We start from the raw sequence: 21,337 nt of genomic DNA on the forward strand, positions 1-21,337 counted from the left end.
TCAGTATGGATGATTATTTGGCTCATGACTGCCACAGGGAAGTAAATAGTTCAGTCACTACTGTGGAGAAGTACTGAGTTAGAAGGGAGAAAAAAAAAATCGATGTTTATAAAATGGGGCCAAATCATTAGGAAAAGGGAAATTTTATTATCATCCTTCTAAAAGGAGTAATAAAAATAAACCATCCAAAACTATTAAATAAAGTTCTTTTAAATGATCAGCTCCTGCCCGGGGAGAGTATATCACATCCTTTCAGAGAAAGCAGGCATGGGCTTTTGCATGTAACATCTGTCTCTTTCCATCTTTTAATTCATTTTCTTTCTTTCTTTTTTTTTTTTAAATATGGAACGCTTCACGAATTTGCGTGTCATCCTTGCGCAGGGGCCATGCTAATCTTCTCTGTATCGTTCCAATTTTAGTATATGTGCTGCCGAAGGGAGCACTTAATTCATTTTCATCTGTCATTTTTGCCATTGTGATTTCAGGATTTTCCTTTAGAACCCTTTCTTTTTGGTGATTTTTCCATTGACCATCTCCAAAAACACAAAAATTGAATTTAGGTATTACACACAAACTGGTATGTTATTCTGTAACTAAATTGGGCAACTTACAGGGTGTCCCTGAACTGGTCAGAGCTCACAAGGCTCAGAGGGGCTGAGCCGCCTCTAGAATTGTAGGAGAGGCTTTTTAAAAAAATTTAATGATTTATCTTTCTATTGCTTGCCAACCCTGGACCAGGATCTCCTGTGGTTGGGAGGGGTTGGGGATTTGGGAAAGGCTGGGAATTGCTTTCTGAAAGATAAAATATAGACCCAAAAAAAGTGGTCTTGGCACACACTTGGAGTTGGAAACAAGCAGTTAAAAAAAAGCGAGACCATTAAAATGGTAAACAGATTTCAACAGATGGCTTCTGCACAGCAATGGAGAGCCCAGGCAAGGACTTTGGGGTTAAATCTCATATTTTAGTCACCTGGGACTAGTTTATTATTTCAGAAAAACAAATATCCATAAAGTTGACAGCTCCCTCCCCTACTCTGAAGTGGAATCCTTGATGGGTGCCTCCTCACTGGCCAGCTGCCTGCAGATAGTGACCCAGGGAATTGAAAGTCACTTTTTTGACACCTGTCAACTGCAGGGCTTAAAGCTGGAGAAATACAATAACCAAGAAACTATATTACTGGTGGGCCAGAACTTCTATACTCAGTATATGTGTGCTGGCTTTAAAAAAAATCATTTTAACATTTAATGCTCCTCAATTAAAGTGATTCCCTGGAGTGGATGCCAAGCTTCATTTAGAATGCGCATTAACCACTTTCTGTATCGGTAGTTAAAGGCACTGAGGGATTTAAACAGCAATCCACAAGTCTGTTCAGTCAAGGTTTGGTGGAATAAAGCAGATTATAAACAATAATATGTGTCTTTCTATTTTTTTTTTTTTTTTTGGAAGGGTTCCAAACTCACAAACAGAGCTAAAGTGCTATAAACATATCCAGGACTAAGCTTTGGGCTCCACAAATGTACTCCATGAAAGCCATGGGCACAGGGAGTGCCACTTTTTATCCTGCATGTGTGCATGAGCACGTACTTTAAAAGAGCCTTTTATTACACAAAGTGTCCATCAACTGAACTTACCTTCTAAATATTAAAATGGAAACCGGGATTGCTACACAAGTGAGAGGAAAAATAAATCCTGCCTGTAGTGCTGATGATGAATTTGTGGCTGCTGCTTAGCACAGTCCATTGGAAGTCACCTGTCGACTCCTTAATGCCCTCACAGTCCCACATGTTCAGCCACTGCATCCAGCAGCATTAGGTTCAAATGCTGACTTTCCCACCTCTGAGAGAAACCCACCCTGATTGCCTAGAGTTCCACCATGAGACAAGTGCATGCTGTCGGGCAGCTCCTCCCCTGGTTTTCTCACCTGGTTTTTAACTTCGGTGTTCTATCATTTAGGAATAAAATAAGCAAAAGATTCTGTCATGCGTAGAAACCGGTCTGTAACTTGTGAACACTCTGACCTGGTTTTTAGGACCAGGAATACAAAGGAAGGAACAGTGTCCCCAGAAGTGATTCCAGTACATACATCCCATAAGACAGTGAAAAATGTAAAATAATTAAGAGTGAAAAATGTGAAATAATTACACTTGTTTTGTAATTGTGCTAAGAAAAAGTGATACAACAAAACACACGAAAGAAAATCTTGAAGAATTCAAGTATAAAAGAAAAATATAGGTCAAGTATCCCTAATCTCAAAATCGAAATCATAAATGCTCTAACCCAAAACTTTTTCAGCACTTACATATCAAAGGAAATTCTCATTGAAGCATTTTGGATTTTGGTCTTTTGGATTAGGGATGTTCAACTGGTATGTATATAACACAAACATTTCAAAATTAAAAAATAAAAACACCAAAAAAAAAAAAAAAAACAAAACAGAAATCAAGCATTTTGGATAAGGAATAGTCTCCCTGAACTAAGAAATAAGCCATGAATTCCCCATAACTATACATGATTCATGCGAAGTGATCCATACGAAAATCATGACAGGAATATTTCAAGGACAAGTGAATAAAGATTAGGTTAAATAGCTTTACCTGTTCAGTCCTCTAGAGTTATGCCAATTAATGCATATTTGAAAACTGACCATACTTGGTGCATAATAAACACTGGCTGACAAGCATAAGAAGGAAGCATATTTTTTCTTGAGTCTGATAATTACTATACTTTAACCCAACATCTCTCTGGTGAAGAAACTGTGAATGATTACTAAAGTAATTAAAGATACTCAAGGTAAAGTTCCAATAATAATAACAACTTTTCAAATCACATGACTATGAAAGACGGTATTAAGGTTTTTTTTTTTTTTTTTTTTTAAAGAGACGGAGTCTTACTCTGTTATCCAGGCTGGAGTGCAGTGGCGCGATCTCGGCTCATTGTGACCTCTGCCTCCCAAGTTCAAGTGATTCTCCTGCCTTAGCTTCCCAAGTAGCTGGGACTACAGGCATGCGCCACCATGCCCAGCTAGTTTTTGTATTTTCTGGTAGAGATGGGGTTTCACTATATGTTGGTCAGGCTGGTCTCAGGCTCCTAACCTCAGGTGATCCACCTGCCTCAGCCTCCCAAAGTGCTGGAATTATAGGCATGAGCCACCGAGCACGGTCAACATTAAGGTCTTTATGGTATAAAATGAAAGCTCAATATGTATATACAAAATCCACCAAGAGGCCTGATAATGCATCTTTGAATATGGCTGCTTTTGTGTTTGCTTTTGCTTATCCTGATAACATAGTTCTGAGAAACTTTTGGACTTGATAGGAAAGGCTTGGATAATCACCCTGATTTTGAATAAATAAGATCATGTGCCCAAGCGTGGTGGCTCTTACCTGTAATCCCAGCACTTTGGGAGGTCAAGCCAGGCAGATCATCTAAGCCCAGGAGTTCTAGATCAGCCTGGGCAATATAGGGAGACTGTCTCTACAAAAGAAAAAAAGAAATTAGTTGAGCCTCGTAGTATGCGCCTGTAGTCCCAGCTACTTGGGAGGCTGCGGTGGGAGAACTGCTTGAGCCAGGGAAGTCAAGGCTGCAGTGAGCTCTAATGGTGCCACTGCACTCCAGCCTGGATGACAAGAGCGAGACCTTGACTCAAAAATATGAAAAAACCCCAAAAAACGGTGTAACTGTTGTTATTTCATTGAAGCTAAGATATAACTAAATGTAAGAAACATAAGTTTATGTATCACTAAGAAAAAAATGCTGGCAATTGAACTATGATATGCCATTGTTTATAAAAGCCATCCAATTTTGGATATGTTTAAATGTGAACTGCACTCCAGCCAGGGCGACAGAGTGAGACCTCGTCTCAAAAAAAAAAAAAAGTGAAAATAGGTGCATCTCAGAACTGATCAAATATAATATTGTAACTATGATGAAAACATTTGACTCAAATCACCTTAGGAACTGGGATTTGAAATTCACTCATAAATATTTAAACTCAATATTTTCATTACTAAATTGTAGCTGATGTGTTACATACTTATTCTATGATAAATATTTATTTATGAAGGGGAATTTTTAAGGGCTTGAAGTTTGATAAAAGCTTTCATGTTCAACTGAAGCATATATTTGTCTGGACGCTAAACTCTTCTACACCCCAAGCTCAGCTCTGCTACAGTCACACACAGTATTCATTAATCTCAGAGATGCTGTAGTGTACATGGAATAATGACCCATAGCCAAGTAGTTAAACCTGGCAGGAAGCTAAGAAATACCCATTTAATAGAAAGGTTCACTGGATTATAGCAACCTTTTAGCTGGAAAATGCTGAAACATTAAGAAAAGATATACTAGATACAATTCCAGATATTATACTTTGGTTGTTACCCTTCTACCTGACAAGAATAAGAGATAATATGTGGCCAGCTGGCTGACTTCTTACATCTTTATTAGAAACATAGTTGTAATAGGTTTAAAAGATTTAGTTAGTTTCTGATTGGTAATTCACTACTTTCTATGAGACTTTTCAAGATATCTCATGTAGTATCTTGAGATATCATATAATTAATTGTAAATATACATAATACTGAGAAAAGGGAATGCCATGGGCCTAGAACAGTGTTTTAAAGCACAGGGAGATGATCTATAGATTATTATATGATAGCAAGGTTTCTGAAAATTCAGATACTCATGAATAAAGAACAGAGATTTTGGAAATTGGCTTTAGAATGTATTTGAAAATGTTAAGTTGATGGCTGTTTTTAGTGACAGTTTTGAATATAAATTTGAAACCTTTAAAATAAAATAAAAGATAAGTTATATTCTATGCTTAAAAACAAATCTATACAGTTTCAGATGTGTAACACAGGTAATAAAAAACTTGTCTAAGAAATACCAAGTTTGAATTGCAAAAGAGAGATGAAAAAAGTAGTTCCTTAATAGCTTCTTGCTCAAATACCCTGTAAATTAAAAATGAATAAATGGTTTTTGATTTGCTAATATCTTAAAAATGCACAAAGTAATATCAATTAAAAACTGCATGCATCATCCTGGTGACTTCACTATAACTAATATATGTTTCTTTTTTTTTTTTTTTTGGAGACGGAGTCTCGCTCTGTCGCCCAGGCTGGAGTGCAGTGGCCGGATCTCAGCTCACTGCAAGCTCCGCCTCCCGGGTTTACGCCATTCTCCTGCCTCAGCCTCCCGAGTAGCTGGGACTACAGGCGCCCGCCACCTCGCCTGGCTAATTTTTTTTATTTTTTAGTAGAGACGGGGTTTCACCGGGTTAGCCAGGATGGTCTCGATCTCCTGACCTCGTGATCCGCCCGTCTCGGCCTCCCAAAGTGCTGGGATTACAGGCTTGAGCCACCGCGCCCGGCCTATATGTTTCTTAAAACACATTCAGTTAGTGTGGAATGTGAAAGACATAAGCTAAACAGCAGGTTGCAGTGTAGCTAGGATTGTGGTGAAAGAACAGACAATGAAGAGAATGCTCTACTAGAATTACAGCATTTCAGAATGTACTAATATGCATATCACTTCCACAGATTAATTAAATTATTTCAAAAATGAATCATCTTGGTGAATGATTTTGGTTTATATCTCAGAAAATAAGTTAAAATAGAAAAATCAAAAAATAAACAGCACTAATATGCCTCATTTCTGTTATAGAGGTGCTTGTTCCAAAGAACAGGTTAGCTCACAGTAATGAAAATCTTCACCATTGAGAACTATACTAAGCAAGTTTATTACTCATCATTTTAATAGTAATACCTGTTAGAAAAATTATCTTTTAAGTGGTTATCTTTGCATCTCAATTCATTTTTTATTTCATTTCTCTTACTATGACAACTATTTACTTTCCTTATATAATAGTAAAAGTCAGTGAATTCCCCAGATGGAGCTTTTGGAGCTTACAGGGGAAAATGTTGGGAGCCAGTTTCAAGGGTGGCATACCTGGATGGGCACAGTGGCTCACACCTATGATCTCAGCACTTTAAGAGGCCTGAAAACTGCTTGCAGCCAGGAGTTTGAGACCACCCTGAGCAACATAGGGAGACCCTATCTGTACAAAAGATACAAAAATGAGTGGGGTATGGTGGCACGCACCTGTAGTCCCAGCTATCTCAGCTACACAGGAGGCTGAGGTGGGAGGATCCCTTGAGCCCACGAGGTGGACGCTGTAGTGAACCATGATCACAACACTGCACTTCAGTCTGGGTGACAGAGCGAGACCCTGTCTCAAAAAAAAAAAAAAAAAAAAGTGATATACTGGTCTATCCTTTAAATTAAAATGATAGCATACCTGTCTACGTTTTTAATAAAAAACAAAAGCTCTTCTGGTATCCAGAAGTAACTTCACAATAACAAATTAGATAGACCCATAAAGACCTAACAGTTTGGATCTAAGCTTTTTTTTTTTTTTTTTTACAGAGACTGCTGCTACATATGACATGGTCATTATAGCCAATTAAAAGAGCACTAAAGAAATTCCTTTCCTGTTTAGTGAATGTGAGTTTAAGGAATCTGAACTAACCCTGATGAATCCTCCAGAATCTGTTTCAATCCTAGAGTGAAAACAAAGTTATTATTCTAAAATGCCCCAGGGTTTTGAGATTTTCAGTAAATCTGGTTGTTCTGACTTCTACATCCCTTATGTGACAAAACTCTGCTTTCTCCTTTGCTTTCTTTTTCTTAACACCCCTCTTCTTTCCTATCTTCCCAATTCTATCTGCCAAAAGAATAGACATTTTAGCTGCCTATTCAGACCAGGTGTACAAAATGCTACAATAGATCATTTGATCTCTACCATGTTGGGATCTCACGAAACTTTCCCTAATGGTTACATTTGCTTCTGTATGTTTTTTAGAAAAGCAGCCATGTTTAATATTGTGAAATATGATCTGTCTCCTATTCTGCCCACCCTCTAAAGCAGTGATAAATTTCAGAGCATGCTCAGCAGAATTGGATTATATTATGCACAGTACACATGTTCATCACCAAAACTGTACTGCCTAGAATGTATGCAAGAAGAATGAATTGCTGAGGCTTCAAAATCCCAGTTCCACAGAACTGATTTTATTAGCCAATACATACCAAAGATGGGCAGAAAAAGAAGTATTATTTTTGTAGTTTTCTTTCATAATGGAAGCCTTATGCTATTACAGACTGTGGTTTTCCAGTCTTTTGATTAAGCCTTGCCAGTTGTGTGCCGCTGCAGCACCAACGAAACTGTTTTGCAGCCTGTCACCTCCTCCGGCAGGCAGCCATCCTGGTCTCGGAGAGTGGGGTCAGCACCAGACTGGAGCAGCAGCTCTACAATATCCAGAAACTCACAGGCAGAGGCTGAAAGGAAAATCGACAAATATGAAAACCAGTTTACCACGAGACAGAGAAACTCCTCTACTCCAGCAGTAAAGAAAAGTGCTGAGCAAAAAAGAATACTGAACCATGAGCAATGTTACAGTGGCTGAAGGATGATCAGGCCTGGTAATGAGAACTGTGGTATTATGCTAGATTTTCAAGCCTTAGGAAAATCAAATTTACCTTTTTGGTTGCCTAGAAACACACACACAAACAAATATATATTCTAAATTGTGAGACTTTTGGGCTCTAGTCTTTAAGAATGGGATTAAGGAGGCTGGGCGCGGTGGCTCAAGCCTGTAATCCCAGCACTTTGGGAGGCTGAGACGGGCAGATCACGAGGTCAGGAGATCGAGACCATCCTGGCTAATACGGTGAAACCCCATCTCTACTAAAAATACAAAAAAAAAAACTAGCCGGGCGAGGTGGCGGGCGCCTGTAGTCCCAGCTACTCGGGAGGCTGAGGTAGGAGAATGGCGTGAACCCGGGAGGCGGAGCTTGCAGTGAGCTGAGATCCGGCCACTGCACTCCAGTCCGGGCGACAGACCGAGACTCCGCCTCAAAAAAAAAAAAAAAAAGAATGGGATTAAGGAAAAGAATAAAAAATAATATTTAAGTATCTATTTTACTTTGATCTTTATTTCAGAATAATGATACATGTGCAGGATATGTCAAAAGGCTAAAAATACTGTAAATGTCAAATAAAATGTTTTGTTTTGTTTTTGAAGAGGGGATAAGTGGGTAAGTAACTGAACTTTACAATTTATAAATTAAAAAAAAGAAAGAAAGCTGGCCCAGTAATCAGACCATTCCTCTACAGGAACTAAAAAAAAAAGGGCACCAATGGGTGTCACTGATAAGTTCAAGTTCAAGGTATAGGAAGGGGAAAAAAGGGCGTAGAGATATCAAGACTTATAAATATGGTATGGTATTGCCCCCAAATGGACAAACAGACCAGAAGCTTAGAGCAGAGGGTGATCTATTCTTCTGCACACATATGAAAACTTAATTCATGACAAAGCTGGCAGATCAGTGGGGAAATCAAGACCTAATGATTAGATGGTGTTGACACAACTGGACTCACTACAGGCAAAAAGAGGTACCAGATGAAACATAAATGGCAATAAACATATAAAAAGATGAGCATTCTACATTATCAGGGAAATGAAAATTAAAACCAGGAGATACCATTTCATACCCACTAGACTGGTGAAAATTAATTTTGACAATGCCAAGCACTGATACGGAATGGAGCAAGAAACCCCTTTAGATGTCAGAGTGTACACCGGTGTTGCTACTTTAGACAACACTAGAGCATTACAGGTTAAACCTAAACACACATATACCCTCCAACCCAGCAATTCTACTTCTAGTTATATACTTTTGCACATGTCCTCCAGGAGATATCTGCAAGCATGTACACAGCAGCACTGTTCACAATAGATTCCAAATGTAAATAGCCCAAATGCTCATTAATGGTAACGTGTAAATAAAGTATCAATCACGTGTACAATGAAATCCTATAGAACACTGGAAACTAATGAACTATAGCTTCACACAACATGGGTTTATATACAAAACATAATGTTGAAGGGAAAAAAACAAGTGAGAATAATACATATGATATGATTTCATTTAAACAAAATTTTGAAAACAGGTAAAACTAAAGAATATTATTCAGACATACAAATATGTGCTGAAACTACAAAGGAAATCATTAATATAAAATTTTAGATAGTTGTAATCTCTCAAAGATTACCACTAGGGAAGGCCATATGATTTGAGAGGCATGCACAGAAGGCTCAAAGATATTTGTGATGTTGTATTTCTTAAGCTAAGTAATGGGTAAATTTTTAAAAGCTATGTTTAAATTCTTCATATACATTTTATATACTCTTGTGTAGCATGATTATCACACAACACAGTGTGTGGGGTTTTTTGTTGTTGTTGTTTGTTTTAAGAGAAAGAAAGGGTATGGAGCTGAATTTCACGGACTTTTTTTGAGACAGGGTCTGGCTCTGTCTCCCAACCTGGAGTGCAGCGGCGAGATCATGGCTCCCTGCAGCCTTCACCTTCTGGGCTCAAGCAAATCCTCTCACCTCAGCTTCCTGAGCATTTATAGCTATAGGTATGTGCTACCATGCTTGGTTCTCACTTTGGGAGTCTCACTTTGTTGCCTAGGCTGGTCTCAAACTACTGGGCTCAGGCAATTCTCCTGCCTTGGCTTCCCAAAATGCTGGGATTACAGGCATACGCCACTGCACCTGGCCCTATAGCCCTTTTATTGAGCACATACTGTACCAGTCCTGTCAGGAATACAGGTAAGATTTCTGCTCTTGAGAATGGATCGTAAATATGTAAATAACCAATTCTAACACAAAAGAATGAATAAGTACTGTGGCAGAAATACATACACTGCAAAGGCAGGGAGGAAGGAGGAGACTGAAGGATCAAAAACACTACAAATTGGTAGTAAGATGTAAGATGAGCTTTGAAGGATCGAGCAAAATTCCTGAGAAGGAAAGGCATTGCAGAATGCGAAAATACCACTAGCAGAGGCATGACAAGGTATGCTGTGAAAACTGTGAACTGTCTCTGCTTGCTCAGGGAAGCAGTACAAAGAGTTGAAAGTACAGAGGTTGGATTGAAGTCAAATTATCTAGGGCCTTGAATCGGTTACACTAAGAAGTTTGGGTTTTATCAAGTGATCCACAGGCATTTATGAGGAGTGGAGTGGCATAATTTGGCAAGCACTGATCTGATTTCTGTCCCTATAGTTTTGTCTTTTCCAGAAACAGAAATCATATAGCATATAGTCTTTTGTATCTGGTCTCTTTCACTTAGCATGTTGCTTTTGCGATCCATCCACACTGCTTCAAGTATCAGTTCTTTCCTTTTGATTGCTGAGTAGTATTCTACTGTATGGATGTATGCAGTCATCTGGGCTGCTTCCAATTTTTGGCATTATGAACAGGGATCTTATGAACACTTGGGTGATCTTGTGGGTAAATAGGAGAATTGTCGAGTCATAGGGCAAGTGAATGTTTAACTTTCCAAGAAACTACCAAACTTTTCTAAAGTTTTCATTCACACCAGTAAGTATAAATTCCAGTTGCTTTGCAGCCTTACCAGCACTTTACTATTACTAAAAATATTTTTTAGCCATTCTAGTTAGGTCTATGGTGGCTTTTCATTGTGATTTCTAATTTGTACTTCCCTAATGTCTAACGATGAACACTTCTCATGTGCTTATTTGCCAACTGTCTTTGGTGATTTATCTGTTCAAATCTTTTGTTCATTTATTAATAAGGTTGTCATTTTCTTGTAAGAGGTCTTTATATGTTGTGGATACAAAGTTTTTTTTTCTCAAATATATGTTTTATAAATATTTTCTCCCAGCATGTGACTTGTCATTTTTCTTAAGAGTATCTTGAAGAACAGAAGTCTTTAATTTTGATAAAGTGCAATTTATTTTTCTTTTATGGTTGGCGCTTTTTGTGTTCCATTTGAAAACACTGCCTACACCAAGATCACAAAAATATTCTTCTAGTTCTTTATCATTATTCCTCTTATGTATACACCTAAGATCTTACTTTCCCAGTTAATTTTTGAGTAGGCTTCAGGCTCACCTTTTTATTTTGTTTTGCATTTGAATGTCCAATTGTTACAACTCTATATATTGAAAAGGCTATTCTTCTCTCCACTGAATTTTATGTCGGCATTTTTGTCAAAAATCAGCTGACCATTTATGATTGGATCTATTTCTAGGTTATCTATCATGTTCCTTTGATCTATATACCTGTTCTTATACCAATACAACATTGCCTTGATTTCTGTACTTTATAGTTAAGTCCTGAAACCAGTGTGGGGCCTCCAACTTTATTCGTTTTCAAAGTTGTTTTGATTACCCTAGGTCCTTTGCTTTTCCATATAAATTTTAGAATCAACTTAGAAGTTTTTACAAAGATCCTGCTGGGATTCTGATTGGGACCCCGCTGAATCTATGGATCAATTTGGAAAGAATGGATAGCTTAACAATACTGAGTCTTCTGATCTACAAACATTGGTATCTCTTTCCATTTAAATTTTCCTTAAATTCAATAATATTTAGGAATTCTACGCATACAAATCCTACACTTATTTTGTTTGATGTATCCCTAAGAATTTCATGTTTTTGAGGCTACTGCAAATAATATCTTTTAAAAATTCAATTTACTGTAAGCATAAAGAAAAACAATTAAGATTTGTATACTAGCCTCAGTGTTTTTGAATTTTAATTTTCAATTGTTCATTACTAGAATACAGGAAAACTCTTAATTTATATATGTCGATTTTACGTCCTGTGAACTTGGTGAACTCACTTATTCTAGTGTTTTTTTTTTTTTTTTAATAGATTCTTGGGGTCTTATACACAGATGGACACATCACCTATGAAAAAAGGAAGTTTTATTTCTTCTTTTTAAATCTACATGGCTTCCATTTCTTTTACTTGCCTTAATGCATTGCTAGAACTTTCAATACAATGTTGGATCAAACTGGAGAGAGTGGATATCTTTGTCGTCCACAGTCTTAGAGGGAAAGCATTCAGCCTTTCATCAAGGATGATATTAACTGTCGATTTTCTCAGGCTAAAGAAATTCCCTACTATTCCTATTTCTACTTTGCTGTGAGTTTTTGTTGTTGTTTTTTTTTTTTTTTTTTTTTTTGAGACGGAGTCTTGCTCTGTCGCCCGGTCTGGAGTGCAGTGGCCGGATCTCAGCTCACTGCAAGCTCCGCCTCCCGGGTTTACGCCATTCTCCTGCCTCAGCCTCCCGAATAGCTGGGACCACAGGCGCCCGCCACCTCGCCCAGCTAGTTTTTCGTATTTTTAGTAGAGACGGGGTTTCACCGTGTTAGCCAGGATGGTCTCGATCTCCTGACCTCGTGATCCGCCCGTCTCGGCCTCCCAAAGTGCTGGGATTACAGGCTTGAGCCACCGCGCCCGGCCTGTTGTTGTTTTAATCATGAAGGGAAGTTGAATTTTGTTAGCCTTTTCTACATAAATTGATCTAATCACGTTTTGTTTTTTTGATCTGTTGATATGGTGAAATACTATGGTTCTCAATTGCCAAACCAACCTTGCATTCCTAGGATAAACACACTTGCACAAAATTTATTAATCTTTTTGTATTTACTAGGTTCAATTTGCTAACATCTTATTAAACATTTTTGCATCAATGTTCATAAGGAATACTGGCCTGTAGTTTTCTTTTCCTCTAAGGTCTTTGTCTGGATTTGGTTATCAAGATAATTCTGGCTTCACAGAATGAGTTGGGCAGTGCTCCCTCTTCTTCTATTTTCTCGAAACATTTGTGTGTAGAATTTTTTTTTTTTTTTTTTGAGACAGAGTCTCACTCTGTTGCCCAGGCTGGAGTGCAGTGGCGCAAATGGCATGATCTCAGCTCACTGCAAACTCTACCTCTCAAGTTCAAGCAATTCTCCTGCCTCAGCCTCCCAAGTAGCTGAGATTACAGGCGCCCGCCACCACACCCAGCTAATTTTTGTATTTTTAGTAGAGACAGGGTTTTGCCACGTTGGCCAGGCTATTCTCAAACTCCTGACCTCAGATGATCTGCCTGCCTCAGCCTCTCAGAGTGCTGGGATTATAGGCGTGAGCCACTGTGCCCAGCCAATTTCATCCTTAAACACTCAGTAGAATTCACCAGGGAAGTAATCAAGACCTGGAAATCTTGTTGTGGGAAACTTTTTAGCTACAAATTCAATCTCTTTAATAAATATAGGGCTATCGAGATTTTCTATTTTTTATTTTTGTTTTTTTAAGATGGGGTCAGGTTATGTTGCCCTGGCTAGAATGCAGTGGCTATTCACAAGCATGATCATAGTGCAGTGCAGCCTTGAACTCCTGGCTCCAAGTGATCCTCTTCCTCAAGCCTCCCAAGTAGCTGGGACTAAAGGCGTGCACTTCTATTTCTTTCTTTCTTTTTTTTTTTTTTTTTGAGATGGAGTCTGGCTCTGTAGCCCAGGCTGGCGTGCAGTGGCACAATCTTGGCTCACTGCAATCTCCACCACCCGGGTTCAAGTGATTCTCCTGCTTCAGGCTCCTGAGTAGCTGGAATTACAAGTGTGTACTGCCACACCCGACTAATTTTTGTATATGTAGTAGAGACAGGGTTTCACCATATTGACCAGGCTGACCTCAAACTCCTGACCTCAGGTGATCTGCCTGCCCCAACCTCCCAAAGTGCTTGGATCACAGGTGTGAGCCACCATGCCTGGCTTTCTATTTCTTTTTCAGAAAACTTTGGTAGTTTGTGTTTTTAAAAAAATTTGTCCTGGTCAGGTGCGGTGGCTCATGCCTGTAATCTTAGCAGTAGCACTTTGGCAGGCCAAGGCAGGCAGACTGCCTGAAGCCAGGAGTTTGAGACCAGCCTGGGCAACATGGCGAAACCCTGTCTGTACTAAACATACAAAAATTAGCTGGGTGTGGTGACACATTCCTGTAATCCTAGCTACTTGGGAGGCTGAGGCAGGAGAATTGCTTGAACCTGGGAGGTGGAGCGTGCAGTGTGAGCAGGCTGAGATCGCACCACTGCACTGCAGCCTAGGTGACTGAGTGAGACCCTGTCTCAAAAATAGTAATAATAATAGTAATAATAATAATTTGTCCATTTCATCTAAGTTATCTATTTCACTGGTACAAAATTGTGTATAATGTTTCCTTATTTGCTTTATAATATCTTTAGGATATGTACTGATATCCTTTCATTCCTGAAATTGGTAATTTGCTTTTTTTTTCTTTTTTCTGCTGTCGCATCTCACTTTGTTCCTTAGGCTGGAGTGCGATGCACCATCATAACTCACTGCATCCCGGAACTCCTGGGCATGAGTGATCCTCCTGCCTCAGCCTCCTGAGTAGCTGGGACTTACAGGCTCAAACAACTATGCCTGGCATGTTTAAGAAGTTTTTTGTAGAGATGGGGTCTTGCTATGTTGCCCAGGCTGGTCTTGAACTCCTAGTCTCAAGTGATCCTTCCGCACTGGTCTCCCAAAGCGCTGGGATTACAGGTGTGAGCCACAGCAACCAGTCTGTTTCTTCTCTTTTTTTTCTTCCTTGGTCTGCCTAGAGAACTATTATAAACAACCAGTTTTTGATTTCACTGATTTTCTGTTTTCTGGTTCTCTATTTCAATGATTTCTGCTCTGATCTTTCTTACCATTTCACACTTACTTTGGGCTTAATTTGCCCTTCTTTATTTGAGGTAGAAGCTTGGATCACTGATATGAATTCTTCTTTTCTAATAATAGTATTTAATTTCCTTTAAAGCACTGGTTTAGCTGCATCCATTTTTTTTTTTTTTTTTTTTTGAGGTGGAGTCTTGCTCCGTTGCCCAGGCTGGAGTGCAGTGGTGCAATCCTGGCTCGCTGCAACCTCCGCCTCCCTGGTTTAAGCGATTCTCCTGCCTCAGCCTCCTGTGCATCCCACAAATTTTGACAGGAGTGTTTTCCTTTTCATTCAGTTCAAAATATTTTATATAGGCATAACTTATTTTATTGTGCTTCACTTTACTGTGCATCACAGATACTGCCTTTTTTTTTTTTTCAAATTAAAGATTTGTGGCAACATTATATTAAGCAAGTCTATCGGTGCCATTTTCCCAACAGCATATGTTCATTTTGTGTCTCTGTGTCACACTGTGGGGACTCTCACAATATTTCAAACTTTTCATCATTATTTCTGTTGTGAGGATCTATGATAAATGATCTTTGATGTTACTATTGTAATTGTTTTGGGGTGCCATGAACTGCACCTCATATAATATGAACTTCATCGACCAATGTTGTAAGTGTTCTGACTGTACCATGGAGTAGCCAATCCCCCATCTATCCTTCTCCTTGGGTCTCCCTATTCCCTGAGATACAATATTATTGAAATTAGGCCAATTAATAACCCTACAATGAACTCCAAGTGTTCAAGTAAAAGGAAGAGTCACACATCTCTCATTTTCAATCAAAAGCTAGAAATGATTAAGCTTAGTGATGAAGGCATGTCAAAAACCAACATGGGCTAGGCTTTTGTGCCAGTCAGCCAACTTGTGAATGCCAAATGAAAGTTCTTGAAGAAAATTAAAGCACTATTCCAGCGAACACACAAATGATAGGAAAGCAAAACAGCCTTATTGCTGATTTAGAAAAAGACTGAGTGGTCTGGGCAGAAGATCAAACCAGCCACAACATCCCCTGAAGCCAAAGTCTAATCCACAGCAAGTCTCCAGCTCTTTAATTCTATGAAGACTGAAAGAGATGAAGAAACTGCAGAAGAAAAGTTAGGAGTTGGCAGAGGCTGACTCATGAGGCTGAAGGAAAGTTGTTCCCATAAAATAAAAGTGCAAGGTAAAGCAGTAAGTGCTGATGCAGAAGTGTTAGCAAGTTATCCAGAAGATCTAAGATAAAGATAATTGACAAGGATGGATATACTACACAACAGATTTTCTTTTTTTCTTTTCTTTTTTATTAGACAGAGTTTCACTCTGTTGCCCAGGCTGGAGTGCAGTGGCGCGATCTTGGCTCATTGCAATCTCTGCCTCCTGGGCTCAAGCGATTCTTGTACCTCAGCCTCCTGAGTAGCTGGGATTACAGGCCATACGCCACCATGACTAGCTAATTTTTGTATTTTTGGTAGAGAAGGGGTTTCACCATGTTGGCCAGGCTGGTCTCAAAATCCTGACCTCAAGTGATCTGCCCACCTGGGCCTCCCAAAGTGCTGGGATTATAGGCATGAGCCACTCACTGTGTCCAGCCAACAGATTTTCAATGTAGATGAACCAGCCTCATATTGGAAAAAGATGCCATCTAGGATTTTCTTTTTTTTTTTGAGACGGAGTCTCGCTCTGTCACCCAGGCTGGAGTGCAGTGGCCGGATCTCAGCTCACTGCAAGCTCCGCCTCCCGGGTTTACGCCATTCTCCTGCCTCAGCCTCCCAAGTAGCTGGGACTACAGGCGCCCGCCACCTCGCCCAGCTAGTTTTTTTTTGTATTTTTTAGTAGAGACGGGGTTTCACCGTGTTAGCCAGGATGGTCTCGATCTCCTGACCTCGTGATCCGCCCGTCTCAGCCTCCCAAAGTGCTGGGATTACAGGCTTGAGCCACCGCGCCCGGCCGCCATCTAGTATTTTCATAACTAGAAAGGAGAAAACAATGCCTGTCTTCAAAGAACAGGTGAACTCTTGGCCAGCCGCAGTGGCTCATGTCTGTAATCCCAGCACTTTGGGAGGCTGAGGCAGGAGGATCACAAGGTCAGGAGATTGAGGCTATCTTGGCTAACACCGTGAAACTCCATCTTTACTAAAAATGCAAAAAATTAGCTGGGCATGGTGGCAAGAACCTGTAGTCCTAGGTACTTGGGAGGCTGAGGCAGGGGAACAGCTTGAACCCGGGAGGTTGCAGTGAGCCGAGATCGCGCCACTGCACTCCAGCCTGGGCAACAGAGAGAGACTCCATCACTAAATAAATAAATAAATAAATAAATAAATAAAAGAACAGGTGAACTCTCTTGTTAGGGGCTAATGCAACTGGTTACTTTAGGTTGAAGACAATGCTCATAAACCATTCCAAAAATCCTAGGGCCCTTAAGAATTATGCTAAATCTATTCTGCCTATACTCTATAAATGCAACAACAAGGCCTGGATGATGGCATATCTGCTTATGACATGGTTTACTAAATATTTTAAGCCCACTGTTGAGACCTACTACTCAGGAAAACAGATTCCTTTCAAAATATTACTGCTCATTGATAATGCACCTATTCACCCAAGAGCTCTGATGAAGGTGTACAGAGATGAATGTCAACAGCTGAACTGGGTTTGGGTTTGCTGTTGTGACAGATAAGTTCAGTGCATCACTGCCTTCAAACTATTCCAGTGATAGGATGCTGCTACCTTATGCTTAGTGTGGGGATAGGGTGCTAGGGTTTCCCCCCTCCCCCCGCAATGTTGTTGCTCCACCCTTAGCTTTCAGCACTCTGCATGTCTGTACCACAAAGGAAGTCTCTCTCTCTCTACATTCTTGTCCCTCCTCCATCAATGGACTACTTTTGCTTATTACTCAGGGGTCGGCTCATGGCAGGAGTACAATGGAGTTCTTTGTCCTTCTGGGCTGGTCTCAGTCTTAGGCAGGACCTCAGGGATGGTGATTTCTCATTGTTTCTACACACCCCTCCCCCAAATGTCAGCCAAACTCTGCGGTGTGTGTGTATGTGGTGTTGGTAGTGGTGGGTGTCTTGGGTGGGAGAGCCTTTCCTGCCCTGCCTTCAGTGGTAGGGGAATCTCTGCTTTATATCACTACAGAGTCCTAAGTTCAGGGCTTTCCTGTCCCTCCCTGAAGGCAGATTTTGCTTTTACTCTAACTTCAAAAGCAGTAGATATCTACTTGAGCCCAGAAGCAGCAGGAGGGGAGGCCAGAAAGGCTTTCAGCTCCTCCTCTATGGCTTAAGGATTTGGCTTTGAATGACATAAGGGTTTAGCATTGTACAACATGGTGGCTATAGTTGATAATAATTTACTGTATTCTTGAAAATTGTTGAGAGTAATTTTAAGTGTTCTCACCACAAAAAATGGTAAGTATGTCAGGCAATGCATCTATTAATCACCTCGATTCAGCCATTCCATAATGTATACATATTTTACAACATCATGTTTTGAAACATATACAAGGTTTATGTGTCAAAAATTTAATTAATTAAAAAAGAAGGATACAGGGAAGTGGAAATGTTTCATGCCTGTGTGCCACTGAAGAGGTTTTCTCTCTTCTAAAGAAATTTCTCTCATGAGCACCCAGTTAATGAAAAAGAATGCAACTGAAGACTCCTTTTGGGTCTCAGGCTCCCAGTTACTCTAAATTGTCATACTAGCTCACTTTAACAATTTGCTAATCATAGCTGTTTTCTTCCTACCTATTTTTATGGTGGCTGCCTCTTCCTCAGGTGTTCTGCCAAAGGTGAAACAGTTTGTGTGTCTTATAGGGGCTTGTCACTCTTTGAATTCAGTTTATTTGGCTGCCATGAAACCTCTGCTGTCTGATGTGTTCACAAAAAGTTATGATTTTGTAGACTATCTTTTTCTTTTGTTAGGGTGAGAATGAAGTTCTCTTGCAGTTTACTACATCTTAATAGTGGAAGCAGAACTCCCCAGGGGTTTGTTTTAAATGATTTAGCAGTGATATTTCTTCTTTTGCTCTCAAAGGGTACTTAGGTAAAGATAAAGTAGTTTCTCTGGTTCCCTTGACCATCTTTTCTCTTTGGGTGGGTGCTTCCAGCTCAGAGTTTCATGGTTATGTGCTGTGAAGTGTGCACAGAGCCGACAGCCAAAACCCGGTTGTGACAGGTACTTGGGATAGATTTTGTGATCCTTCACACTACTTATCCTGATAAGCTTAGGCACCAAACTGTAATCCATAACCACGTAAGCTCAGAGGTGCTTCTAACTGAACCAAAGTAGAGGGTACATTTTTTTCTGAGCTAAAATCAGACCATTTATGAACCCTATCTCTGCCTTCAGTGTTGTGGGGTTTCTTAGAAGGCTACCAAGGTATAGATATTAATATTTGATGAATGGAGAATAGGAGAAAATGCAGAGGGAGGCAAGAATTGCCTATTCCAACCCCAGGGTCACTGCTGATTGGCTGAGATCACAGTTTTGGGTAGCTTCTGAGACTCAAGAGCTATTCTGCATCTTGAGGGATGCCACAGACAGGGAGGAAGACATGGTATCATCTTTACCAAGGCTGAGGATTCAAGAGAGTGTTTAGGATTATAGTATCTTTTTGAGAATTTAAAATTGCCTCCCAAAATAATTTTATTATCATTTTTTTGAGATGGAGTCTCTTGTCGCCCAGGCTGGAGTGCAATGGCACGATCTTGGCTCACTGCAACCTCTGCCTCCCGGGTTCAAGTGATTCTCCTGCCTCAGCCTCCTGAGTAGCTGGGATTACAGGCGTCCACCACCAAGCCCAGCTAATTGTTTTTGAATTCTTTTAGTAGAGATGGGGTTTCACCATGTTGGCCAGGCTGGTCTCAAACTCCTGACTTCAGGTGACCCACTTGCCTTGGCCTCCCAAAGTGCTGGGATAATAGGGATGAGCCACTGTGCCTGGTCCAAAGATAATTTTAGCAAACATTTTAATTTTAAATTTCTGAAGGGTTTTATCATGAATCACTGTATACCAAATTGGATTAAAATAAAAGACAATCTCCTATAAAATACAACAAAGTTGAAGACACACTGCCTTATATCAAATAGCTGTGAAAAAAGGCTATTTATCCTGCATAGAACTAGCTACAAGACATTTATATTTTGAACAATAACGATTTAACCTTACACTGCAGTTATTAGTTTCAACTTATTGTAAGAAACACGTAGGTTTTAAAATAGGACCTTTAGCAGTATCACAGGAATAAACTTCCCATTGAATAAATCTATAATACACAATAATAACCATCATGATCTGTCAGATCACGCTTGGCTCAATTCTAACCCAACAGTTACACAAGAAGATCAGGGCTAAGTAGATGTGTGCTATGGCTGAAGACACAAAAGATGGCCATCTCAGACAAAGGGACATTAATTACATTTATGCTGTATGATGATGTGACCATTCCAGTGGTGAGATATGATATAATCTATGGGCACCAACCCAGGTATGGAGTTTAAGAAATTAAGTTCCACATCTAGGGAACTCTAGTCAACCAGCTATGAAAATGCTACCCGAGGCTAATAATAATTCCCTAACTTGACAGATGTGAATGAAATTTTAGCTCAGGTCTAACTATGATGTGAGATATAAATTTGGAATTTAAGGTTGCAAAACAGTAATTCAGAGCCAGAAATATGGCATTCATATGAAAGGAGTTCTATTAACAAATGCCTGGGAGTTATGCAAAGACAGACTTACATGACAGCATAAACAACTTATAGATAAAGAAGAATGAGACTGAGTAACTTAAAGGACAGGGGTCCTTTAAACCACATAAGTACATCTTATCCTGATATGAGTAGGCTACTTTCAGTATCTCTTGGGAGACTCACTGTTGAGAGGCATCCATTATGTTTATGTTAGCACAGAGCCTACTTGCACATATAGTTGCCCAAAAAATAGCTGTTGAAAAAATATGCTTTGTATCCCGCAATGGAATGCTGAACTACTTGAGTATATGCTGCTTTTTGTATTATCTTCTCCATCTAGTGTAATGCTGGGCACTTACTATTTGCTCAAAATTCATTAGTTAATTGATTTCTCTGCCTTTGGCATCTTCAGTGAAACACAAGTCACAATGTAGAGTCGCCTTTCAGAAACGTGTACTCTGCCCACCCTTTCAAAACAGACAAAGGCAAAGAACGTGAAAGAGAATTGAGGAGGAAAGGGTGCTAACATTTTACCAAATTAATGAGGGGATATACTGGTGCCCACTATGTGCTGGGAAATATAAAAACAGTCATAAGCCCATCTTGGAAAAGCTTGAGCAAGTCTATAGGGATTAGAACAGTTGCTGAATTTATGGTACCCTGGGAACCTCTATTTGTCAAGTGCCATAGAGGCAGCCCTGACACTGGCACAGGTGAAGATGAATTTCCATTCAGAGCAGTGAGCCTTCTGACTCCATTAATCTTCAGGGTTTTGATGATGAATTTCTTTCTTTTTTTATTTTATTTATTTTCACTCTAATGCCTCCTCCCACTGCCCTGTAACAGTGTGGAGGTAACAGAACAGATGGTGCTTTGCGTGGAAGACCAAGGGCTCATGAGGATACAAAGCCTGCCCACTCTGAAATCACATGACTGCACGTGCAAGGAAAAGCCTTGATTTCCCCTGGGAGACACAGATGCAATGATATTAGTATTCCCAGTGGAGGAAGAGGAGGGGAAGGCTAACAGGCCATTTATAAGGAAGACTACACTTATACCAATATACTCTTCAGCAAGGACCATG

General features: G+C 39.8%; 1 protein-coding gene and 1 non-coding gene across 2 annotated transcripts in view; both read right to left on the reverse strand.

Moving 5' to 3' along the window:
• Nucleotides 1-336: 336 nt before the first annotated feature.
• On the reverse strand, nucleotides 337-443 carry LOC117076941. Its single transcript, XR_004434552.1, has one exon. It is a non-coding gene; the product is annotated as a U6 spliceosomal RNA (small nuclear RNA).
• A 6,607-nt stretch (nucleotides 444-7,050) lies between these two features.
• ACBD6 (acyl-CoA binding domain containing 6) overlaps nucleotides 7,051-21,337 on the reverse strand; it is a 213,726-nt gene continuing 199,439 nt past the window's right edge. Inside the window, exon 8 of the mRNA XM_033196388.1 lies at nucleotides 7,051-7,339. Within this exon, the coding sequence (XP_033052279.1) occupies nucleotides 7,185-7,339 (155 nt within the window). The 3' untranslated portion in view covers nucleotides 7,051-7,184. The remainder of the gene's footprint in view (nucleotides 7,340-21,337) is intronic.

The sequence above is a fragment of the Trachypithecus francoisi genome, unplaced genomic scaffold (assembly GCF_009764315.1).
Source record: "Trachypithecus francoisi isolate TF-2019V2 unplaced genomic scaffold, Tfra_2.0 Lachesis_group5, whole genome shotgun sequence".
Classification (NCBI taxonomy): domain Eukaryota; kingdom Metazoa; phylum Chordata; class Mammalia; order Primates; family Cercopithecidae; genus Trachypithecus; species Trachypithecus francoisi.